The sequence below is a fragment of the Serinus canaria genome, chromosome Z, assembly GCF_022539315.1.
Source record: "Serinus canaria isolate serCan28SL12 chromosome Z, serCan2020, whole genome shotgun sequence".
Classification (NCBI taxonomy): domain Eukaryota; kingdom Metazoa; phylum Chordata; class Aves; order Passeriformes; family Fringillidae; genus Serinus; species Serinus canaria.
The window spans coordinates 63,192,148-63,219,134 of NC_066343.1; the positions used below are offsets into that span (position 1 = coordinate 63,192,148).

The 26,987-nt window shown below is 37.6% G+C and overlaps 1 protein-coding gene across 1 annotated transcript in view; it reads left to right on the forward strand.

The window, feature by feature from the left end:
* Positions 1–2,640: 2,640 nt before the first annotated feature.
* The window catches only part of RICTOR (RPTOR independent companion of MTOR complex 2), a 74,058-nt gene continuing 49,711 nt past the window's right edge, over positions 2,641–26,987 (forward strand). Inside the window, exons 1-3 of the mRNA XM_030236835.2 lie at positions 2,641–2,794; positions 2,945–2,992; positions 20,479–20,576. Coding sequence (XP_030092695.1) covers positions 2,746–2,794; positions 2,945–2,992; positions 20,479–20,576 — 195 coding nt within the window. The 5' untranslated portion in view covers positions 2,641–2,745. The remainder of the gene's footprint in view (positions 2,795–2,944; positions 2,993–20,478; positions 20,577–26,987) is intronic.

Consider the following 26,987-nt stretch of genomic DNA (forward strand, 5'->3'; position numbering starts at 1 on the left):
ACAAAGCAGTTTCTTTTTGAGTCCTTTGCATGCAAGCACAGAAACATGACTTAAGTTTTAGAAGTCTCTTTCCAGTCCTTGAGTATGTAGAAACACTTTACCCTGGTTTCAAGACCAACCTGCCTCTGCACACCTCCAGGTGACACTAGAGGATTGTTATGGTCTCATATGCCATGCTTTGCAGTTGGGAAAGGAAATACACCAGCAGCTCACAGGAAATTCTGCTTACCTAGCGTGTCCCTGCGTCTCCTTTTAGAGACTTACTAAACTACAGAGAGAAGTAAACTACATACTTTCACATAAAATTATAAAGGAAGAATTAAATTGAAGCATTCTGATTCCCCATCTGGCCACTAATATATATTTTCTTTGATTGGATTTATAGTGATTTGATGTATTGTGTTTTAGACACTGAATGACAAAAAAATAAATAGAAGAGGCTGCCATACACTGGATCAGCTGTAATCTGTGACACACAAGCCAAGAGAAGAAGTTAATTTTCTCCTTGGTATTAATTTTCCCTCTCCTTCTGCATACTCAGGAGCAATAGTGCTGATAAAAGTATGTAGAAAATTTGACAGGTAAGGAAACTTCATAACTTTTTAAATAAACTTTTGTGATTCTTTCCCCATATTCAAGTGAAGACTAGAACAGAAGAAAAGCTCCAAAAACAGATGCAAAAATGTTCTCTGCTCTCCTAGGGTGAGAAATCCCCATGCATGCCAGTGATGACCACAACATTTTAAGGCCCTGACTTTCCTTGCAGCCTTATGTATGGGGCTGTTGGGTTTTTTTGTTTGTTTGTTTGTTTGTTTTGTGGGGATCTAAAGGGTAGTTAAGGTTAATGCATTCTCACTCTTTTCCATTTCTCCATAAAGATTAAAAATCTAATGTTCTTTTTCCCTTTTTTTTTTCAGTTGTGGCAAATATTATTTATACCTCAAACTTCATTTAATACAGCCTTGTGGATTAGCACTTATAACTGACATTATGACATTCTTTTATGTGTCATTATCAGAGACAACCTCAATTTTGTCTGCAGAATCCAAATATAAGTAGTGGGTGGGAAAAAGGCACAGGAAACTCAAGCCCCCCAAAATAAATGTAATTTTATTTTATTATTAAAGGCTGTCTGCAGGAAAAGATCCACAAGAGAGTATTCTGGGATTTAAAAATTACTCCTTTCTGATTCTCCCTTGTTGAAATATAATATTTCCTTGTTGAAATATAATGTTTGGGTTCTCTTGAAGTACCTCATGTCTTCCAGACTGTATCTCTTAGGGAAGAAGCAAGTGCTGACTAGCAGTAGCATTTATCATGAGTCGCATTTTACATAGCGATTACAAGTTCAAATCCAATCCAGACTGGACCAATATTTAGTGGTGAGTCAAAGTTATATGAAAATAATTACAAACCAGCAGAATTTGTAGTAAAGAGGATGCAGCATTATTATTCCAGCAGCAGTTAATTTGGCATTTTCATGAGGTCAAGGGTTCCCTGAACACAAAACCCTAAAGGACAGCCCTGAGGCATATTGATGAACCTGCTCAAGGAAGTTTGACATGTTCCTGTGTTATGAACAGATGAGATTTTATTGTTTAGAGCTGCTAATTTTCAGAATCTTTGGTTCCTCCAAAACATTAGCTTCATATTTACCATATTTAAAAATTATGATGAAGAATTTTTTTTAAATCGTATTTTAAATTAAGTATACTTGATATAACAGGATTCTTCTATGCCGGGCATTACCTGACATGCCAAAAAGTTTTTCCAATCTGTCTTACCAAACAATTATTTTACTCTCCTAAATCAGTATTAATGTTTTAGAAGTGCAACAGTAAGTGTAAAAATTTTGAGATGAAACTTAACGTTCCTGAATACTCAAAACCCCCAGATAAGTATTGCTGAATCTGAATTGAAAGAACTCAAGAGAAGAGGAAAAACTCAGGAAACTAATTTACTAGAAAACAGGAAAACAGTTATCTAAGCTTCTGAAGGTATTTTTATACAGCTGGCTACTTCCACATTTCAACTTATTACTATTTGCTGGATTTGGTTTAGAGAATTTGGGATGTCAGGATTTGCCTTGTCCATGTCTGTCTGTAACATGAGGGCTTGATGAGCTACCAGCTAATTTAAACTTCTCCGCAAAGAGGAGCCAGTACGTCAGTGAACTGTTTCTGGCAGTGGGACTTCTTTACCACATTGGGGGTTTTGGTTTGTTTTTCTTTATATTTTTTAAATTGCATTTATTTTATTAACTGAGTTTCACAAAATTTAAAAGCAGTAAGCAGATCAGCACTTGAGCCTAAAGAGAGACCCGCTGCGCACAAACCAAACAAGCAACGAAAAGCTGTTCCTTCTTTCCTGTTTTTAATTACTTCACGCTTTAAAAAAGCAGAAAACATCCGGCGTACAAAGCCCACGGTCACGCCGCACCCACGTGAATTACCACCTCATCACAAGGCCGAGAAACCGGGCGGGCAAACCCCGAAAGAAAGAAAGAAACAAAGAAACAAAGACTCAAACAAAAACACAGCCAAAACAAACCCAAAAACAAACAAACAAACAAAAACAGAAAAAAGGAAAAAGGAGCGACTCCTGCCGCCAGGCCGCTGCCGCGCCCGCCCCGCCCAGCGGTGAGGGAGAGGTGCCGGGGGGGCGCCCTTCGCGTCGGCGGCTCCGCGCGCCTCCCCTCGCGAGAGCGGGCGAGGTTTCCGGTGTTGTGGCTGCGGGGCCGCAAACATGGCGGCGACGCTCCGCGCCCGCTCGCTGAGGCACCTCCGCATCCGAGGTGAGGAGCGCCCCGCGGGCCGCCCGGCCGGCGTCCGCACCGCCACGGTGCCCGCCGGCGCCCCCCGCTCCTCTCCTACCTTTCTCTTCCCTGCCCCCGGCTTCTTCCTCCCCGCCCGTCTAACGCGCTTCTCTCCCCCCGTCCCCGCAGGTCGGAACGACAGCGGCGAGGAGAACGTGTCCCTCGATCTCAGCCGAGGTACGGGCAAGGCGGGGGGGCCGCCCAAACCTCGCTGCGCCCGAGGCAGGCGGGGGGCGCGGCGAAGCGGAGCGGCCTGGTGGTGCCGTGGGGCGGGCGCGGGGGCCGGGGCCGCCGCCGGGGGCTGAGCGGAGCCGCCCGCGGGTGGGAGCCGCTCCTCGGGCACCGTGGGGCCGCGCCGGGGCCGTGCCCGGGCAGCTGCGGGGCTCCCCGCTCCCCGGCGTGCGTGCTGAGGCTGCTCCGCCGCCGCTGGGGCTGCCCTTGAAGCCCCTGTTGCTCGCAGACAGGGTTGTTCTCAATGGCCAACCCTCCGGCCGATCGTGCCGTGCTCCTCCGAGCAGTACCTCGGCAGTGGCGACTGCCCCTGCCTCCATCCCTTTTTCGTGTATCCCTGCGTGCCTTAGGCCGGCTGGCCACCCGTTTGCCGTGAGCCTCTCGCTCCAAGACCAGCGGCCCCTTTGCTTGTTAAAATTGCTCCAAACATCCTCCACTGCTCTCAGATCTGTGTCTGGGGTGGAGGGGGGTGGGGGGTGTTCAGAGGAAGGAAGCAATGCTGATATCTGCTACACGCTAAGAAGTTTTGTCTCAGACGAACAGGTACTCGTTAGGTACTGTTTCCCTACCCATATGTATAGGGTACAAAATGTGATCTTGCTTAGCTGAGTACTGAGGTAAGGGTTAAACCCTCCCGAAGACTGGTAAAATTCAGAAAGCAAACTGGAATGTTACTGCTCTAGAAGTGGTGGTATTTCATGGGACAGAGGTTCCTGGTGTGGGGAAGGAATGAAGTTGATGCTGGTATGGAACTGTTCTGCTTCAGGAGATCCAGGATGACTATTATGATGAATAGGTCCATTTTATGGGGAAGTAGGCAGGGAAATGACAGAATCAATGAGATAAAAGTGGCCTGTGAAATGGAAAGGAAGTAAAAATAACAGCAGTAGAAGTACTGTTTTCATCTTGGAATTGTTGATACTGCATTATACTTTCTCTAATTCTCTTTTCCCATAAAGTAAGCTGTGTTCAGAATTATTTTATTAAGCAGTTTTATTGCGGGCTGCAAGTTATCTCTGTATATACATATCATATTTACAAGTGTGTTTTAATAACCGGGAAAACTGCGGGGGTTTCCTCAGTTTGAAGAAACCGACTCTTCTCATTCTATCTCCCAATGGTCATGATTGCTTTAGAGAAATACTGTCTTTAAAAATTAAAACATGTGGAGCTTTCATCAGCAAAATGTGGAACGAAGGCCTTGACAGTTTAAACACCTGACAGAGATATTACTGTAAGCAATGTCACCTGTTTATGAAATCTGCAGAATTAGGATTTTAATGAATGGGTCTAACAATTTTTTTTTTTTAATGTTCTGTAGCATACTGAAGTATTTTGAGGTGAAAGAACAATACACAAAATTTAAATGCTGGAGTGGTAATTTTGAGATGTGGTGTGCTTGAAATCTTCTAATCAGAATTCAATAGGTGACTATTATTGTGATATTGATTCTTGTCATGAGATGTTTTCAGCTGCCTGCTGATTCCAAGAGACCTGTAGTAATAGCAGTACAACTATTACACGTGTATCATGTTGTAAAAGAGTCTCTTGAGTAAGATGCAAACTGCATTTTTAATATGTGCTTTCATTTTTTTAATTAAAAAAAGTATTTTGCACTGTGGCAATATGTCCTCTATTACCAAAAAAATAAATCATTGGGGAAATCAAATGAGAAGCTATTTTGAATTTAGATGTTAAAAACCCAACGGTTTGGGGGTTTTTTTGTTAGAAATACTACAGCTGACTGATCAGTAACTGTATAGTACTGTATATCTATGTATATATTAACTGCATTTTAATGAGTGAACAAAAATAAGAAGCTTCAAAGTCTCAGCAAGACATTAACTAAGCTAGATGGTAACTTAATTTCCATGGTGAACACAACGAGTATTTGTTTTTCCAGCTGTTACAATAGTTATGTAAGCAATTATTTTAAATATTTTGTTACCCTAATTTGGTCCTAATAGCACAATGTTTTGATTCACTGTGTTGTGCAGATGACATAGTTTTCCACAGGGCTCACGTTTGCATTAGCTTAAAAGAATGTTCTAATGTTTTTTGTTTCCTGGTACAACTGAACTTTGTGTTGATTAATGTGAAATATCTGATTTGGGCAAAGTGGAGAATCGCCATAAACAGAGCCTCAGCCATATGCTTCTAGTTACAGGGGCCTCTTTGTTACAAACATAAGAAATTATATTGGCACTGCCTTATTTTGAATAGATTCCGGTTAGTTATGGCACGACTTAGCCTACAGGTTAGACCTTTACTCGTTCATACCTGTGACTACACTTTCCATGCAAGAGGCCAGTGCTGTTATAAAGAATTTCAAAACTAATAATAGGTGTGGGGAGAGAACTCCAGTTTGTGCTGCTCTGAGTTCTGCTTCTTCCTGGCTTTTTGAGCAGTGAGGTGTGAGGACTGCCTTGCTGCTTGTGGAGTGATCTGCAATTTTCTGTATATGTTTGGTTTGCTCTTTTCTCTGGTGCTGTAGTTATAGGGTTGTTCATGTTTTCCCAGAAGACACCAAGTTTTTTACAAAGTTTTTACCATGGCTGCTATACTAGGTTTACTTTTTGGAGCTTTTTGGTACTTTGCCTTTTTAAAAATGATACATTATGTTTATGAAAGCCATTTTGCATGATAGTGGATGCTGCATTTTATGTGTTTGTGTAGGTGTCTGTGAGCTTTCTGCTTACACTTACTGGCCTGGTTAAAGATCATAATGTAAAAAAGTATGTGGTTTGCTTTTACTGGGGTTTTTTACTTTTTTGGGGGGCGGGGTTGGTTCTTTGGGGGTTCTTTCTGTGTTCTTTTGTGTGGTTGGGGTAGGTTTTTTGGGTTTTGTTTGGGTTTTTGGCATATATTTGTTTGTTCATTTGGTTTTGAGTTTGTTTGTATTTATTTTGTTTCTGAGCCACTAAGCCTTCCCCATCTTCTAAGGTAATTCAGATAAATCTTTTATAAGAAAAATGCTTTGCTGAAGGGTTGATCAACTCTGGAAAAATTGTTCCCAGGATAAACATTTGTGTGTATAATGTTGGTATAGTAAGAAAAAATGGTACAGGCACAGGGTAAACTCATTGCTTTTGTCTAGTTAAATCATATGTCATGTATTTTGTTGATTACAAATTGCAATTAATAATTGGGATTTAGAACACTCATGTTTTGGCCTTGTATTATATTACTGGCTCAGAATAGAACAGAAAAGGAAAAGGAGGACAGACTCACCACCAGTACAGCTCCCACTGCAGTCATCTGGAAGGAATTAGCAGTGGGACGAGAGAGATTGGTCTAATTAGACTACTGAAATCAAGCCTGTAACTTCTGAAGGCCAGAAATGACAATTGGAGATATCAACCAGATTAGTGCATTTGGTAGTAGACTTTGGCCATGGTTGTGTATAAAACATAATACAAATATTGTGCACCTTTTCTTTGTTTCTGACTGTTTTACAGGCATTTGAAGTTGAATCACAGAAGTGCACACACCTCCTGGAGCTCTGGGCGCTGTTAAAGGCGTGTGTAATCCACACTTCATGTGCTCCTAAGTTTTTGCAGGGAGGTTGGACTACATGACCTTGAAAGGTCCTTTTCAACCCAAACCATTCTGTGATTCTTTTCTCACCTCTGTAATTGAATCACCTTCTACTGCTGGGTGACCAACACCTCTTCCTTTGTTGGAATTTTGGCTGTTGTCCTTGGATCTTGAAGGCCTAAGTAGTTTGGAACTTGGCTAGCTGAGAGCAGTCTCATGGTTCCTTATCTGTCGTCAGGCTCATCTTCCTTCAAGGGATCCTTGTTTTCTTGGAATCCTGTAGCTCAGAGATTGCACTGGCTATTTGGAACTTTTCGGAGGTTGTTTGCTTACCACTGCAGGGGTGCCAACTGCATACTGAAGTTGAGTGCTGTTTGTGCGTGTATGTGTTCATTTCCTCCTTTTTGAGGGTAACAGTCTTCACGTGCTGATAGTGTACTCTTTAAACAACTGAAACGTACCTATCTCAAGCATTAGTACTTTCATTTATTATTCAAAAACATGCATTACAAGATTCTACTTTGCTTTATCAACTTTTCTTGTACAGCCAATTCTGTTTTGTATAGATTTTGTAGGTGTTGAGTCTTCTGACTAAAACAGGACATACATGAACAAAGCAGCAGCTGAGAAAACTAGTTGGGTTTTTTTTTCTCCCTGAGACTGATATCACAAAATTGACTAATGTTATCTGAGAAAATACTCTTTCCTTTTTTGCCTTCATTTTTTCCTGTCATGTAGGTAACAATAAAACATAAAGGAGTTCCATTTAACTTCATGAAGTCTAAATAGTGTTATTTTTCATACTGGGCTTTCATAATTTTAAGCCACGTAGTATTTGAGTCTGTGTTCCCACATGGTATATCGTAATGCATTGCATGCAGGGCAAACATCTCGGGATGCTATTTGCAGTTTACAGCCCACAGAAATGTCAGGCATTTTTAAGGGTTATTTGTGGGGTAGTTAAAGAAGGCTGGATGAATTTTGTTTCCAAAATCAGCTTGAGATTTGATGACCATACTGTTTCCAGCTTTCTTCATCAGTGTGGAAGAAGCAGGGAGGAACAGAATGCACATCTGATGCTGAAATCTGGAGTAGTGGAGGAAGCAGAAAATAACCCTTTTGTATTGCTTGCAGCGTGGCAGTAGGGAAACCACTGCAGAGATGGCAGCTGGTGCATACTTTTTGATGGCTCAGAGGCAGTACTTTCACGCTAATGGCAAGTCTGTTACAAAAAGCCTTTAGGTGGCTCTTCCTGTACTTGTGGGAAATGTAGCCTAGCTTGAAAATGTGGAGAAGTGGGGCTCCACCACACCCTAGTAACAGTGTTTTTTAAATAGCCAGGTAATCAAAATGTGTGGGCACCTTTCACCCTCACTTTGCAGTATGCCATCATTTTCATTGGTAGCTGTAGCAGAATGTTGTGCTTGAGCAGGTCACACAGAGGAATAGGTGTTTTTTGCTCCTGTGTTTGTGAATCTGTGACAGAAACGGTAACAGTCATAAGATAATTAGTAACATTTTTTATTCCTTCTCCTGGGGCACGAAGTATGCAACAATGGGGCAAAACCTGTTGGAGACCTCTTAATTCGTTGACTGAGAAATATTATGCTGCATTATTTTTGAATGTTGGAGTTCTTTATTATATAGGAGGAGCAAAGGGAAAGGGATCAATGATGGTGGCCTGCTAACTTTTCTGGCAATGTGTAAGCTTTCAATAGGTTTTAAAAGTAAGAGAGGTAATGTTCTGAATGCATGCTCTTCAGAATTAAGTCATACACTTAACTGTCCTGTTTGTACTTGTGCTTGCACTTGTGCTTTAGTTGACTGTCATTTTGGAATTGTATAGTGCATTGTCACAGTTAGATTAATAACACTTCTGTACCTTTAACTTTGCTTCCTAAGCACTGCTTTTTTAATCTTAAGATTTCTCAGAACTAAGATGGTGTGCATAAAATATTTCCACTTTCCATTTCTTTAAACAAGAACCATATAATATTTCCACTTTCCATTTCTTTAAACAAGAACCATATTTTTAACGAAAGAAAAATTTCAGCAAAATTTCAGTAACTTTAAAGTCTTATGGCTTTCTTGTCTGTTTTTAAGATTTCTATAGGAATCGAGTACTGCCATGTCTTTGAAGCTCTACACTTATGTCTGTCTTTAAAGTTTTTGAGTACAGCACCTCTAAATTTGTTTTTGTGTGTGGGTTCTTTTTTCTAGCTGTTGTGGTCAGAGAATAAAATTACTGTTGTAAGGTCTTGTACTTTCTATTACAAGAGATTATTATGTGACCTGGATCAGTATCACTGTACCGATCCAAACACCTTCGTAGATGTTTAAGCAATGCTGTATTTTCATGACTTTCTTCAACATTTTTCCTTCCTCCCTGGGTACTGAAGTATCAAAATCTCCTGCTGCCTTCTTGATATATTTGAGTCTTTGTCATAAATGTTATTCATGATTTTTTTGTTGCTTCCCAGCATCTCCCACTTAGAGATTAGAGCAATGCTTAGTTTCAGCATTTTTTTCTGTTAGAGCCTATCCAGTGTAGATGCTGTCTAAAGGAACTCACCCCCATCATAAATACAGTCAACAAGGAAGCTGTAAATCTCTTGTCTGTAAAGAAATGCATCTCTTGCCCAAGCTGATGATCTTCATCTGTACTTTACCAATTACCTGGTAATCTCAGAAGTTTTACCCTAACATTGAAGAGATACTTTAACATCAGGTACACTTACTTTTCTTTAAAGTGGGAAGAAGTTAAATGGCCATAGTTAAAATTGCGATTTTCCTACTCTCAATATCCATACAGACTCTGACACTGCAGAAAGCAGCAATGCTTAAGAGCTTTACAGGACAACTTAAGAAGTGATGTTGAAATGACAACTGACTTGGGGGAATGCACTGAAAAATCATATAAGTTTTTCTTAATTTTTATACTAACAGAAACTCATTCTGAGATTTCTTTTTTAAAACAGTAAATGGCACAAGTCATCTACTTTTAACACTAACTACCTTCTTGCAACTAAGACAAGAACATGTGTCTTGAGGCTTAGATAACTACACAAAAGATCAGGTAAAGTAGGAAGTTTGCTTTTCTTCGGAAGTGTTTTACCTGCATGCAGGCAGACAGATGCTTGCACAGTAGTGCAGGCGAATTCACACACTGAGCAGTGCTCTGTGTATAGTTCTGATACAGAAGAGTAGGTGACATAACAGTGCTGCAGAAGTGCTGGATGGTATTTGTCAATTTTTTAACTGGAGCACTTGTAACTGTGACAATAAAATGTATCTGTTCTTGTTTAAGGGTCTTTAATGTTGGTATATTTGTATATGTTGCAGAAATTGTTTTGTTTTTTTTTTCATTTGCCTGTCATCTGGTGTGGCGATGGAAAATTTTGGAAGCAAAACTTCAGAACATGATTGGTGAAAAGTGTATCGAATCTTTGCATCTGATGTAAAGGAAGAACACTGGTAAAGATGCATAAATGAGAAAATGTAAAAAAAAAACCCTAAACCAAACACAAAACCCAATCCCCAAAAGCAAGCAAAAAATACTTAGTTGTATTTTTTAATTATGTTACTGAATTTTACTAGCACATCCTTGAAAGCTTTCTAGCTGTCACTAGTGGCCTGCATAAGTTTGCGTAAATAGATATAATGAGGAAGTCTCTTTACCTGAATTCTACCTGAACAGCAATAGCCTTTGAATCAATGTTGTTCATTAAAAAATTAACCTGAGTGATAGCCTTTATGAATGTTTTCTTAGAAGGGAAGATCTTTTTTCCTAAATTGAAAAAATTTTTTGTTCTTCCCTAGACTTTTCTAAGCTCATTTTAGTTCAGCTTCTCTCAACTGCTATGGGTTTGGGTATATCTGAAAATTCAGTCAGCTGGTTGCTCCTGCAACATTTCAGAAGTACGGTTTTAAGTTTATTTGTTTATTCATTTGCTTGTTTAGTAGAATTGTGTTTAATTGTCTGAGATAAAAAAGGTAAGTTTTTAATTCTGTTTCAGTTAGAAAAATGGTTAGGGAACATAATTTCATGCTGTTTATAAATTACACTTTCAGTAACCATTTAAGTCCAAGAGAGAAAAAGGGTGACAAAATGGTAAAGATAACTGTTACTTGCCATCTTCAAAATGGCTCCTGTGAGTTAGTAGTTGTTTGGCTGACACAAAAAAGTACATCTCTGTGCCCTATTTGCATAAGTGTTCATTGTGAAATGAACTACTTCTGTTGATTGAGACTACAGAATGATTGGTAGGAGATCTTAGACTTAAGGTGTAATATGGCCTTGACTTATGGAAAAATACACAGTAATTGTAAGAGTAACAAGGAATAATTAATCTCTTCATGTAAAAATGTGTGGTGAGCAACGCAGGGATTTTGTTTGGGTTTTTTTAGCTGCATAGAAGATTGGTTTCCTGCTAGAAGTGTGCATAGACTATAAATAAATACATATATTTAAAAATAATTACTTCATAAAAGTGGAGGACTATCAAGAACAGCTGTTGCCTAGAAATTGCTTATTTAAAAACAAATTATTAAATCTGTAAGTAATCTTATTCCTTTGTTACCTCCTGAGCATCAGTGAAGTCAGAATTCAGTTTTAGCAACCTCATATCTAGAGAATTTAGAATGTGTTCATCTCCTTCTTTATGCAAACCATATGTGTGTGTCACGGGTAGACTTCTGGGTTTTTTTCATGAAGTACAAAAAATTGAAATAGAAAAATCTTGCTGTTTCTATAAATGCGGCATTTGCAGTTCAGTTTTTAGCTTAGCCTGTTACTTCAGCTGGATAGGTTTTTCTAAGTTGAGGTTGACCAATAGATTAGGTGTCTTCTGTGTTCAGAGAATTGTATTTAGATCTTGTGAAATCTATAAATATGACTGACACTTCCTGTCCTTCTTCAGGAGAAAGAGTAGGAGTCTTGAATGGTCACAGCAATGTGACTGTACTACCTGTGTGATGCAAGGACATGTCCTGTTCCTTAATATAAGGGAATGAAGCCTGAAAATATCATCAGTCAGCACTGTTTTAAAATCTTCTGGTTATATAGCATTTTGGGGTGGGGAAACTAGAACATGACATTTGCTGTAGTTTAGGTGTTTCTTGCTTCAGTCAGTGCTGTTTGTGAATTTGTTTCTGGTTATGTCCCTGTATTAATGTTTAAGTTTGAGTGTGTTGTACTTTGGTGTTTCCATGTGATGCAAGTCGCCCTTTATGTCTTGGTTGGCAAACTAGTGATGCTGTATCTGCTAATGTTGATGGACTTCTTACATGATGCCCTTTGAAACAGCATATTTCTGGGGACAGTGGCTACTTCTGACAGCTTTGAGTTTATTGGTAAGAGCCATGTAACATTTATGCTTTCAGGTTCTTGAACTTATTGAAATGATGAAGAGAAGAATCAGAATGTTAATTGAGAAAATAGTCTCAGAATAAGATCATATTTCAGTTTGATAATATTCAGAGAAATATGTGATCAAAATTCTCTTGTGTGGTTTTGAAAGCAGATTTGCCTAGTCCACTCTCCAGATACTGGATGCAAGATGTCAGAAATGCACAGCATTTTGTTAAAACAACTGAAAATTATGACCATCCTGATATTTCTGCTTCTGGGAGTGGTGGCAGAAAAGAAGAAAATGGATTGGAGGAACTGAAGATAATTTTCTAAACCATTACAAGAAACTTATATTCACCATTCAAATTTGTTGTTGGTGTTCTGGGAAGTATTAATTTGATTTGTGTACCGACATAAGCAATTTTGGAAATCTGGGAAAGGCTTTTACTGGCTCTTGACCATAAGAACAGTTGTACTGGGTCACTCCAACCTTGGCAGTAGTTTATAATTGTTGCAGAGAAGAGAGCAGAACAACAGGGCAAACAAATGCGTAGTCACACAGTTATGGAATGTTCCCCGGCCTCCAGCATTTTGACCCTCTGTGTATTTTGTCTCCTTTATTTTTTTTTTTTTTATTTTTTATGTTAAATGTTTGAGCTTTTGAAAGTTTAAAGGAAGTTCTTCCTGAATTTAACTGTATTCCAGAACTTACATTTGTGTGTTGTTAAGTGATCATGATAAAAATTTCAAGAGATTATAATTCAAGTTTGGTTTTAGTCATGATAATATGCAATAGTTATAGTTGTGTATCTTGTGGTGCAGAGAGATGACATTCTGGTGGGATTTTTTTGAGGGGAAGGAGGTGGGGGAACTGGGAATAAGTTTGTAATTCACAAAGATATGTATCAAGACTTATTGCTGTGATTCTTCTCATCAACATCATGTCTTCCTGGGAGCTAAGGATATAACCGTAAATTTAAATGGAGGACTAAATTAAATACTTTCTATGAATAGACAAGTTTTTTTAAAAAGGTTGTGTCTTTTTTAATATGCCTTGGTACCTTAAGTAGTTCTTAATTAATACAATTTAATACATTTTTCGTAATTGGTCTTTGGGGAAGTTTATGCAGTACACTAGATTTTGTATTGCTATAAAGCATTTAAAGAGTAGTTTGTTTATCAAAAACTGTATGTATATAATTTTCAAGTCAGCCTTGTAGTTATCATTTGGAATGGTCCTTCAGTTTTCTCTTTCTGTCCTGGGAAAGCTCTTAACATTTCATCTATGAAACCCATTTTTTAGAAGTTTTAGCAATGAAGAATGCTGTTTACAAAGCTGCCATACGAGATCACACGTTGGGAATAATTAACATAATTCCTAGGTGAGAATATAAGAATGGCTTTTGTACAGGTATTATCTCAGTGTCTTGGTTAGAAATAGTATTATAAGACCACATTTTGGAAAGTGGTTTCATTTTGGAGCTGCTCCTCAAGCTGACTGGAACACCAAACTGCTTATTTTCTGCCACCTTTATATATACTTAGGAATATTAAAATTAAAAACAAAAGTCCTTTAATTTACAACATCTCTGCACATCTGCAGAAGAGAAATATGTACAATCACAGTAGGCATACAAATTTTACTTAATGTTTTCAGAAGCGCATGTGTGCCAAAGTAATCCTAATACTTGATTTCCTGTTTATCTGAAGTTCTAATGATTCCTAGATCCTGCCTTGAATACACTGTCTTTTCCACTGTCTTTTCTAGTTCGTTGGTATTTTTGTATGTGGGCTTTTTACCTGAGTGATGTAGGGAGAGGAATAGTTTTGAGACTTCTTTGATGAGTGCCATGAAAGAGAGGATGTGTACTTTTTTCTGCATTAGTGTGATACTACAAACAGACAGGTTTTCTTGGTTTTACATTATAAATTGAAACATACCTTCAGTCTAAATATGTATTACTGTGTTTTTAAAAATCACATGTTGAGTGTAAAGTGTTCGTGCACTAATTTTTGAGAATCTGGCAAAGTAAAGCTGATATGTTAATACAAATAATACAGGAGTGATCTGTGTCAGAGTTTGCTGTTTTATGTAGCTTTCTCATCTTTCATATTCTCAGGTTTTCTGTGCAGCTTCTACCTTTTGAATTAAATGTAAATTAAGAATACTTTAATATCAAGAAGATTACATAAGTGTCCTGATTTTTTTTTTTTTGCAACAAGTTGATAATGGTAGAACATGACTTACTGTTGATATCTCATTTCATTATTAAATGTCTGATTAAAATGTGTTTTAGAAGGCTGATTACGTATCATATAGTCTTACGCAGGCACCTCTAAGTAACTGATTTCTAATATTTCACTGCTTTTATTAACTGATAACTCATTGTTCCAGCAGAAGTGGAGAACAGTGCATTAATGTTTCTAGTTTGTGTATTTCACTCAACTTCCTTCATTTTGGCAATGTGTACTTTAACAAGCTAAGAAGAGCTTAACAAAATGCAATTGCATGTCATTTACACTTTAAAAATACCTAATAAATATAGAGGTGTATTGGAGGCTCACCAGAATGATCCATTATCCAATCATTACTGTAATTCTTTCAGTAAGAGGAAGATAACCTTTCATGTATGTCAATGGAGAGATGATTGACTGTAGTGAAGTACAACTTCCTTCTTTAAAGGAAGTATTTAGAAGTATTCAATCTTTTTTTTCACTATTTTGCCTTGTGATTCTAGTAGGTATGACATCAGCTGTTCTTGTGACATCAGCTCTCACTTGAGAGTTACTGAATATATATACACATTGGTTACTGTGTACAGTACTGTGTACTGTTTTAACACCTACCAAGTGATGCATATAATACACACTCTTCAGTTTAACTCATGCCTAATTTCAGAGTTACTGAATTATTTGTGTGCTAAAGCCTGACATTCTTTTTTTTCCCCCCTTTTTCATTCACATCTGCATAACAGAAAAGCGAATTGTGCTTCTAGCATACTGAATGTGTTTAAACAATGCTGCTAAATCTGTCAGGCAACAGGAGTAGTAACTTGTGCTAATATAGCTATTGCTGGTCCTATTTCATCCCTGCATTAGATGGAGCGCTAGCTGTTTTGTGTAGCTGGACTTCTGTCACGCTCTTTCTCTCTGGAGAATGGGATCTGTCAGAATGCATCATGGTTCTCACAGGGGAAAAACAATGTCATGGTCCTGAAGGGGTGAGAAAATGAGTCAAGCCTTAAAAGGTCATGAGAGTTTAAAAACAAGCAACAACACAACATTGGAGATTTTTGATATACAGCATCTATGAATTACTTTTAGACATAGAGAATCATGGAGTTCTTGAGGCTAGAGTTTTAAAAAAAGACCAGCTTTGCTCTGTGCTAAAGATTATAATTTTAAGACCAGGGTGTTAGTGCAAAGAATTGTGGGTGAGAAACTCTATTTAGTGTAACAGAAGTAAACAGAACAACTACTGCTACATCAAAGTATTTGCTTTCTAACAAAAAGCAGACAGAGAGAAAATGAGAATATTGGTGAGCAAGCTAAGAACTTGCTGCAGGACACAAGTGGGCTGACTTGCAATTTTTAAATGTATCAACGAGTTTTTAGATGACATTTGAGCAAAATGGCTTTGTGTACAATAATTGGGACAGCTTGCCAATTGTAAAGTCCATGCAAAAAAAAAAAAAAGGTAACTTGTTTCTACTGAGTGTCATGTGTATGTCTTGCTTCCACAACTCTACTTGTGAATGGCTTCATGGCACAGCTACTTCTGAGTGGGTTTTGTTAGAATTTAGTATTCAGTTTGAGTCAGTAACTCAGTTGAGAACTAACACAGTCAGAAGAACAAGGAAAGGATTCTACTGAGATACTTGGCAGGATAATTTTATTGTGAATTTGAAGATGGGTGCTGAAGCAGTGTAAAGGAGAAGGGTGTATTATACAGTGGGACAGGAGAGGGAAGGAAAGTAAGGGAAGGGGTTGCACATCTTTTGGCAGAGGAAATCTGGAAGATCAGTTTAGTCATTTGCACAGCTCCCCCCTCAGAAGGACCATGGGAAAGAATGCAAAGATATTTGGTTGTTGCTGTGGGCCAGCTGGAGATGGTAGAATCATTCTGGTTGATCATTAAGTTCAACCATAAATCCGACATTGCCAAGTTCATCACTAAACTGTGTTCCTAAGTGCCACATCTGTGCATCTTTTAATTACCTCCAGGGGTGGTGACTCAACTGCTTCACCAGGCAACTTGTTCCAGTGCTTGACAACCCCTTGGGTGAAAAAATTTCTCCCAATAAAAGTCAGAGTTTCAGCAATAAATGCAGTGAGTCAAAAAAGAAAATACTTTTGAGGGGGTCTTTAAGTCCTTGGTTTTTTTTTTTTGTTTTGTTTTGTTTTGTTGTTTGATTGTTTGTTTTGTTTTAGATACAAAGCAGGAGTAGCTAGAGAGTAAGAGCTAAGAAATCTCTACAGCAGTGGTATGAACTGGGGTCCTTAAAACAATACATACAACCGATGAGCACAGTGGGCTAGAGCATGGTGCTAATAACACCGGGTTTTTGAGTTTGGTCCCTGTATGAGCCATTTACCTAAGAGTTAGTCAGTGATTCTTGTGGGTCCCTTCCAGTTGAGAATATTCTGTGAATCTGTGAAACAGCAACAACAGCCCCTTCCTCTCCCTCCACAGCCCTCCCACCAAAACAAAACAGAAAAAAAGCAGCAAAAAACCCCACCCCTGACAACCTGAAACAAGCAGAAAACCAAACAACAAAAAAAAACTTTGTAAACACCAAGATGAGCTATTAACCTTGACAATGAAATCTTAGGGCTGCAGTATTTCTTTGGAAAATCAGTCTGTGATTTTGTGCTATGCTTTTTGCTGTTTCTGCATTACTTGGTATTTTATAGTGCCTTTGTAAGATTTTGTGACAGGAAGATAGTGCTGAATCTGATGTGTGGTTATAGGAAAGCTACCATGGCTTAGTTTTTAGATTCCAGGATGTGTTTAGTGTATTTCCAAGTCCATTTCAATGTGAGGGACAGACTAGCGAAAGACTGAATCCCACTTGTGAAGTCACATTGGTTAGTTCAAATTCTTTTACATCTGTGGCATGAACTGGCTTTACTTTTACTAAAATGAGTAATACTTGAGTAAGTTATATAAATTTTCTACTTCTTTGTAATGTATTTTCAGAAGAAGGAAACAGAAGATAGCCAGTCTTCCCTTGAAGTTAGTATTGCACAGTTATTTTGTTAAATTTTTTATAGGATACTTTTTGTGAGAAGGTTTTTCTGAAGTTTAAAAAAGAATTCGCCTGACATAATTTGACCAAAAAGGCTTCTGTTATTTTAGTTCCTTCTGAGGTAATATACTATGAGAGGGTCTTTATTTCTTTACTGTCTTGTTTTTCTGCAGAAGTATTGATTTTGATAGGATTGAAGAGTGAGACAGCTAACTTGCTCTATTTATATTATCAGTTCAGTAGTGGAAATGTCTGTCATGTTCTCAGTTTTCTCACAGTTTTGTAGCTTTTGCTCTGGAGTCCTTAGTTTGCTTCAAATTACCTGCTAATAAAGCTTCTGGAAATACCTGACTGCCCTGCTAAGCCCCACAAACCTGTCTTTCCTCAAACTTTTCAATCTCTAAAAGTGAGTTTTTCCTCAACTGAAAGAGGACGCAGTGAGGAAAAAGTTGGTGTTACTGCAGTTTTTCATGCAAAAATAGAGGAAAATAGTTTTAGTATACATTTTCTTTAGGCATCCTTATTATACAGATCTGTCATTGCTACAGAATTGTTAATATGAGAAATTGTAGTATCACTGTGTCCTTATTTCTTCACATCCAAACTGACTGCTTTATCCACAGGACAACTTAGGCACTTCTGAGTTCATGCCAGCTTTATCAGATAGCTGAATAAGAATGGCCATTGCTAATGCACAAGAGCTTTTCAGGGCTAGTCTTGTGGTCTTTCCTGTCCGCACAGTGAGCTTAGTTTTTGTAGGGGTTTATTGTGCATATGTAGCCATCTGCACTTTCAAAATCAAAACATACTTTCAGTCATTTTGGGAAGCTATGTTGCTCTAAAACTGCTCACCTGGGATCTTTCTTGTGGCGTAGCGGGAAATTCTACAGGTCTAGAAGTGTTGTGAGCCAGGGAAATTCCCACATGTTACTCAAGGCAAGCCAAAGCATAGATGTGAGACAGACTGTGTTTTCAAAGAAACCAGATTATGAGGAAGCTATCTTCCTCTCCTGTTAAGTTCTCTTGAAAGTAAGTTTATGATATAAACTATTCCTAGTGCCATTAACTAATCCATCCAAACTGTTTGTTTTCAGTCAGCCCCATCCCTGAAAGTGTTCAAGACCAGGTTAGATGGGGCTCTGAGCAACCTGGTTTAGTGAAAGATTCCCTGCCCATGGTAAGGGAGTTGGAGCTAGGTGATCTTAAGGTCCTTTCCAATCCAAACCATTCTGTGATTTTATGTCTTATGCTATTGCAAATCTCTTAAACTGAGTTAAGCCCTGGAAAAGCAAATTGTGCAGAGGAATCCTAAACGTGGTAAAGATCCAGTAAGATTCTCACTGTCTCTAAGTTCCGTAATCGTAGAAGAGATTTTTTTTTCTTTTTTCCTGAGTCCATGCACATATTCCAGTTTAAATTCAAAGTTATTAGATACCTGGTTTTACTGTGCATACTGCACAGCAGTGCAAGGTAGCTTGTGTATCTGATGGTTGACTTTGTGTATGCTTTGAGTAGATTTTTTGAAAAGGATCTTTCACATCAAGCTGGTTTTAATCGAAATTGCCCATGTTTAAGACTTATCTTCCCAAAATCTCACTGATACTTTGTTTGAAAATTACCAGAATTATATGATATGACAGTAGCATGTCTCTACATGCGCTAAAGTTTCATTATAAACACCATAGTCGATACAATTGCTCACCTTACCCTTGAGTACGCATCTAGCAGCTAATCAAGCTGATGGCAGTTGTTTTCATTGGCTGATAGACAAAATCTTCATTGACTGCAGTGGGTTAACAGGTTTGGGGTTTAATTTGGGTGCCTACTTGTAAGTGTCATAATTTTAAATAATGTCTTGATTCCTGGTGACGGTGCAAATACAGGTAGTGTCTGTCCAAACACAGTCTGGATATATCCTAGTAAGATTGCAACTTATGTTTGCTTTTCTAAATTTAAGTTTTTGAAGTACAGGAAGTGATGTAAAAGCATGGTTCATAGAGAGGTAGTGAAGGTGATGCTTTCTTTTTACACCAATGCTTGATTTCCTTTCCATAATGAAATATACACAAACACACTTTTACATGTAACAGAAATGTAAAAGGTTCTGTATATGCCACAAACTCAGCTGTAGCTATTCCATTCTATAGTAGGAGGCAAGTTTTTCTTACTGAAGTTAGTGTGCACAAAAGCTCTCTCTTTGCTGCGTATTAGATGTCAGGCTTGTTCTAAAGACTTCATTTTATGTAATGCAGTTATGTCTTCTTTTTGGTAATATATTACTTTCTGTAGTTTACATCTTCAGGATAGCCTTGGTTTTTCATTTTTCTCAAACTGCTAATACCTATCCTCAGTGTCTAATCTCCATGAGAATCCTGCTTCAGATTGGTCTCTTTGAAAACTGCCCTACTGCAATACCTCATACAGAATTTACTGCAGTGTCTGTTGCGGTAGCTCCCTGTGCGCTCCCTGGGCCCAGCCTCACTTTGTGCAGCTCCTTCCATTCTGCCTCAATTCCAGCCTTAATTCCAAAAGTGGGACAAAACAGTGTCTCTTCTCTCTCATGGTACTCGTTCTGTGTGTTCTAGCAGAATGGAGGGTCATCAGTTGGTGTATGAATAGTGGTTTCTGGGTGGCATTTTTTTGTTCATCTGTTTTTGTTGGGGTGGTGGGCCCTTAAGAAGAAAGAAGACGTTCTTAAGGCTTTTGTTTGCCTTGTAGTTCACTTACCATATCACTTGAAAGGCCTAGCACTCTATTTAAAGCATCATTGTGGAGAGCAGTTAATGTGGAGAGCAGAAAAGAGGTCTCATCTTTCCAAAATCCCACCAACCCTTTGTCTGCAGGAGAAAAAAGGAGTAATGTGGGGTGCTAGTAACATGCTATATTTTAACTTCTAGTTTTGAGCTTACTTTATCTTTAAATTACAATGTGGTTAACAGTAAAGTTGTTCATTTACAAGATATAAGGATTGGCATTTCAGACACTAAATGGATTTCTTTGTCAACTGCAAATCCAAGATGTTAATTAAAATCAGCTTTAAAGTAAGAGTGTCTCTCCTTCATGGCCTTAAGCATTTATTCTACAGAGCTCAGGTATGCGTTGTTTTGGTCCCCATGGTTTTGGTTTTGTATAAATCAAATTGATGCTTCTTGGAGCAAAGGTGCTCTGCATCCCTAACTGAGACAAGGAGATTACCTATTATATTTATGAAGCTGCATGTTGAATGCATGTTTAGATTTTTCTTCTTTTTTATTTTACATTTACTGTATATGCTAATACCCTCTTTTCTTTTGCAGACCCTTGTGATAATATGAGAGAGATTCTCCAAAATGTGGCCAAATTACAGGGCGTGTCAAATATGAGAAAACTAGGTCACTTGAATAATTTTACTAAGGTAAGAGCTCAAATAGTGTCATAGAACAAGTAATTATAAAGGTAAAATGTTTCATATTTGCTCAGTCAGACATTGGCTGGAACATTAATGAAATTGCTTAATACTACAGAAGAGTACTTGAAGCCTACATACTGTAGGAAATGAAGGTAATGAATAGGGACAAGCAAATACGTGAGTGCTGAGTTATGCTGAAGTTTGCATATTGGTCCTGCTGGCTGAATTTTTGTAATATTTTAGTGCTTTGAAGATGAAACTATCTCCCAATTAATGGGTAAAGTTGCATAACGAACTAATTTGGTTCCTGCGATGTGGAATTGAAATAAAAAATGTAAAATGCAATACTTTCTGAATGTAAACTGATTGAGTAGGGTGAGGGGGGAGGACTGTATCAGTGTACATTATATGCAATGTTTTGAACGCTAATAAAATAGGAACTGCAACTTTCACTGCAGTTTCCATAATGAAAAAGATTTAAAGGGTCCATTTCTGGAATAGTCTGTGTTGATGATTTTTGATGTGCTTCTTCCAAATTGCGGACCTGTGACAGGTACCCGCTGAAAATACAACAGGTATATTGGAAGCTGTCACTGTGAGCTAATGAGGCAAGGATTAAAAACTTCTGCAGCATGAGGGTGTAAGCTGACGAAAGAAGCTGTGAAAGATTTTCAGAAGGACAAGAAGTAGCATTTTTTGGGTAGAAGAGAAACCTGTGGAGAGAAGCTGTGGTGGTCAGGGAGGTGATCAGGGAGTTAGGGCGAAGGTGTTCATTGTAGGACAGTGAGAAGTTGTGGCTGGACCAGTGTTGCATTTGTCAGTGCAAGGGAAACGTGCATTGCAGTCAGTAAGGCAGGAGACATTGAAGCTTCAGTGTGGGCTTTACCTAGACTGATGGACTGATAAAGGGATGGAGCGTGTTGTAGACCTTTCTGATAGAGATAGGGCAACATAGCTGAAAATGAAAACTGATGTCCTGTGACTGAGGATGGATCCTGCAACCAGCAGCAGCCAAGAGATAACACAGTAAAGGAGAATGTAAGGAATAAAGTAAGTTTAAAGTATGCTTGCAGATAAGTTTGTTAAAAAGAATTGAATGAGATTGTCAGGAGTCTATTTGACATTTTTGAGCCAATCTTAAGTGAAAGAGCGAATACTCAAGGGAAGGTGTGGGGAACCAGTTGATAGGAGAAGGACAAACACGCATGATAACCTTTAAAATAGGTATCTTGACTGTTAAAGGCACTCCTTGTGAGATTGACCACTTCAGTCGTAATGTATAGAGATTCTCTTAACAGGAGGGTGAGTACTGAGAACAAAATCACAGTAACAAGTTAATTTATCTTCTAATGCATTAATAGCAAATCTATAAGTTCTAAATTTTCTGGATTGGTTGAGAACACATGTAGGAACGTTCACTAAGAGGTTCATTCACTAAGGAACTGAACTTCACACTGAGATCTCTTCTTTGGGCTATTGCCTTGTGTCTGTCATACATCAGCCATTGACAGAATGCTGCTGTTTTCACTGGGACTCCAAAATGTGTTGCAAGAATGCCCTTTATTCTGCTAGAAGAGTCTGATACATAGCTGGGTTTCCTTTTTGTGATAATCTGGAAACTTTGAAATGTGAACGCTTCCAAGTTCTCCAGTTGTCTTAAAATTAAAGAGCTGGATTTGGTTTGTAGATGCATGATTTGTAGTGAAAAGTCAATATTTGAACTAGGGATCTTAAAACAATTTTGCTGTTGAAAATCAGATACAAAATCAGCTTAAAGTCATCCAAAACCGTGTTAAATTAATAAATATGCATATTGTAGTAAAAGATGAACCAAATATTCTTTTTAAAAGGTAGCTTTGAGAGATTTCATGATTGAATATTTGAAGATTATTTGGGGATTTTGTTAAACCCGGCATTTATGGAAAATGGAAAATACTTACAGAAATGTAAGGACGGTTTTCATAAATTGTACTTAAGACTGGCAGGAAATTATGAGTATGTAAATCAACTTAATAAAATAAATATGATGTTTGAAGATGGAGACTATAGTTCATAACCTGATTTTGTTTCTAAATCAGAATCAATGTGTGTGAGGGAATCATACTACTCAATTTAATATTCTCTCTGGAATATGTACTTTGTACAACTTAATGCATTTGGTCTTAAAAACTCTTCTTATTTTTGTTTGACCTGTAAATGCAATCATGAGAATAGAATAAAAGTTGCAAGTTATACTGTATTGTCTGCCTTGTGGTTGGAACAATTCTGTGGTTTTCATTCCAGTGGTTAAAAGTGAAAGCCTGGAGCTTGGCGAGATGGTTTTATTTCCTTTTTGCACTCTGTTCTTCTTCAGTGAGTTGGTATAGTCTCAGTTCCTCCTTTGTGAGACAGGAATATGAGTAAGATTGATATGCTAAGGGCTGAGGATGTTTGTATCCTATCTTGGAATTATAGTGAATATGAACTTGATTTGTTTATAAATTGTTGCATTTTGTGGTCCATTTTTAAAGAGCTACTTGTTATGTGCAATATCTGTTCTATGGACAGGGAAAGGACCTTTGAACGTTTTTAATAGTGTATTTCAGATAAAATAATGTGGAACATCTGTTATTCTCCTGCTATAGAAGTATTATTATACTTGAAAGAAAACATCTGAACTAGTCTAAGCAATTGCTCCAATTACCCCACATTTTTCCTTCAAAGAGTGTGAATCTTACTGTTTTAGTTCTTCAGTCAGGGAAAGCAAAATGTTTTTATCACAGGGAAACAGGTAATGTCATTTACTCCAAATCTGGAGTTTCCTGACAAGGATCATGGTAGACACCAAGTTTTGTATTATTTTCAGGATATCTGAGGTGTGTTATGTTCAGATTTCTTTACTTGAAACTGGGCTGGATTTTTAAGGTGAGATTGTTTCCCTCACCTCACTTTTTTTAAGGAGTAGGAACATAATCATTCTTTTAAAATTACTGAACTAGTACTGAACTAGACTTCAGGGTTTTATGTAGAAGTTAAGTACTTTAAATTTTTTTTAAATATAGTGTTGATCAGAAGTCAGCAGGAGTTGACTTCTAGTCTACTAGCTCATCTGCAAGAATTGAGACAGTGAAGCAGATGCTTTATATGAAGCTTGTGTGCTTAGGTTTTGTAGCTTTTGTTTCATTGCTGCTTCCCTTTAAGAGAAATGTTAACTAGTCACGTTCAGGTTTCCACAGCACTCATTATTACTGTGCAAAGTATTCTTTATACATAAACTTCATTTATCAAGTTTTTGCTAGTACTCCTTAGTGGCTAAGTCATTAGTGTTCAGGGTCTTTGCCCTTTGCACGACAGGTGGTATTAAGTTTTCTGTTCCAGAAAATTAGCATTCCCGGTCTAGTGATGCACAGGCTATGGAAAGGTATGTTTAGTTCTGAATTGCAGCAGCAGCAGACTTAGAAATTTTATCTGCTTTGAATGAGAGCACACTCCTCCTGTGCTTCTTGTCACCTAGTCAGTGAAGCTGCAGTTTTGCAGGCAAAAGCTTTTATGAAGTACCACCTCGATCTATATTCCTTTCAAGCCACTCTGTATAAGCTAACTTATATTCTGACCTGAAAACTAGGAATTTGACCTCCAGTAAATGGTCAGCAACACTTTCAAATGTCACAGCAGTTCACAAGTTTGGTATATGCATTTGGCTCCAGTAAGCTGAGTAGGATTACCCATCTTTAATTTATATGGCCGCCTACATGAGGCAAGCACCTTGAAGTTCCCCAGCTTCTGCTGATTAGTACCAAAACATTATGGTTACGTGTTTCAGGTTTTCCCCACTCCCATGAGAAACAGTAAGATAAAGCACTGAAAACCTGAAGAAACTGTACAATTGCATTTACCTAGTGGAAAATATCTTTGTGATTTGAAGTATTTGTTTATAATCCTCTGTTATAGAAAGTTTATCCCACTGGGAGCTTCTGAGAGATCTTTCATACCTTTGTAAAACTAAAAGGGTATTTTAATAACAAGCTGGAAAAGAAATCTATGGATATTGTATGAATTTATGTTTTTCTTTCAAAAAGAAAGGTACTTCTTAAAGGACAAAATCAAGCAATTAATTTTAGATACAAACTTAGGAATGGAACAGCATCAGTAATATAGTGATATGGAAAATTATGTTTTCAATCTGTTTGAAACTAATTGTCATTATTTAATGAAGCTCTGCTATTCTGCTTTATATATCTGCTAGCTTTTGGCCATGATGCTGATTTTCACTAGGATGATATAGATTGAGTGGTTTGGATATGGATATGGCCATAGAGGCTTTCACGGTTATGTCTCTGATTCATAGTCTGTCATTTTAGAATCTCTTTGTCTTTTGCAAAACACAGGTTATCTTAGACTGAATGTATTGCCTCACTGTAACATTCATCCAAGTAGATAAACTACTGACAAAACTTGAAATTTTACAATGATGTAGCAGATAGGAACAGAACATGTACTTAGAGACATTCAGCTGTGAACAAGTAGGAGCTTCTCTTAACACAGTAGTCTTTGCTTAAATATTACCAGTAGTGGCTCAAACTGTATTTCCAAAGTTATAATGCAGTAGTTACATTGTGAATGCATAGAATAATATAATATTTTGCCTAGTAATTGCTGTGGCTATTCTGCTAAATATAAATTGGAATGGTCTCAAATGTGCACTCCATTTGTGCATGTTGTTGACCTCCTGTGGTTTTGTTGTTCTGAGCTACTGTTTCCAAGACATGTTGATATGTTACTCATATTGCTGTGACTCATCTGAGTAGTATGAAGAACTTGTAGCTGACAGTAAACATGAAAAAAACCGTCACTGTATGTTAGTCACTGTCTGGCCTAGTGTACTTACCGTTTTGTCCTAATATTTAATCTTATCCTCAGAGAGTCTTTGCTTTGCCCAGTCACTGTGTATTTGATCACAAAGTACTAATTTTGAAGTGGACTCATCTGCAGGTTTAATCCACAAATTATACTCTGTTTGGTTTTATTTGTATCAGTATAAAAATATATACAATTTATTGTGTGTATTTAAAAATGTATACTTTTTATAGGTAAGATCTATGTATGGAAAATATAAATAGTATAAACATATAAATAATTTCATTATTCTGGGTATTATATGATAATGGATTACCATTTTAATTAACTGTGTCAGTGTATAGCCAAAGCTGGATTTCAGTATTCTGGTACTGCTTGCCTACCAAGTTATGCTATAATGGTGTATATGTTGTTAAATCTTACAGTAAAACATATGACAGTTACTTGACTTTGTCAGGAGTTCAGCCATCTACAAATACTACTGCATTTGGGCCAGAATCATTGATTCCCTTAATGTTGTTTGAAGGTGAAATGAGAAGAAAGCAATAACGCTTTTCAGTATTTAAGGGCAGACATTTATAACATAGAAAGTATCCAAGGAATTGGAGCCAGCTGAACAGAGTCTGTTTTTTATAGCAGCTTCCACAACTATTTTTTCCCCTTTTCAAACTTATAGAAATCCAGCCTTACCAGCCAGTTTGGCTTTTTCCTTTCCCTAGATTAAACAAACCAAATGGCTCAGCCTTCATGGGTGGATTTTCTACCTGCCTTGTCCATTTTTCTGCTGCACATTTTCCACTTTGCTCTTAAAATATGGCGCACAAAATTTTGTTCTTGAAGTTTTGAGAGCAACCAGTGAAATGGAAAAAGTCTTTTAATCTGAAACATAAAGCAATCCTATTTGTATTTCCAGAGATTTTTTTTTCTTTTTTTCTTTTAAATTAACATTCTGAATGTGAATTTCTGGACATTTTCTGTTTCTCTACTGGCCTACTTTCATTTCTTATGTGTCTGTTAATTTGTGGTACCCTGAAGAATATGATGGATATGCTATATGCTATATCCTATATATATATTCCTACTAAATAGTAGGAATAGCATATCCTTCATATCCTTCAGGATATGAAGGATATGCTATTCCTACTATTTAGTTAAATCTTCTTACTGGGTTTGGGCACGCCTTTCAAGTCACTGAAACATTTTTGAAGTCTGATCTTGCTGTCCAACTTTTTAGGCCCTTTTCTATATGGAACATATTTAAATTTCAAGAGGGGCTAATACATAAGTACTGGTGTAACAATTTTGAAGTCTGATCTTGCTGTCCAACTTTTTAGGCCCTTTTCTATATGGAACATATTTAAATTTCAAGGGGGGCTAATACATAAGTACTGGTGTCCCATTAAAGGGAGAATAAACTAGTAATTATTTTCTTTTTTTGTGGGAGAAATATTTCAGATGCATGCACAGACACCATCAAACATTTCTGTAATTATTACTGTCAAATTCAGAAATTTATATCCAAACAGCAGTTAAACTTGTTGAAAGTTTTAATTTGTCAGGTTGCATGACTGTGTCTCAGTT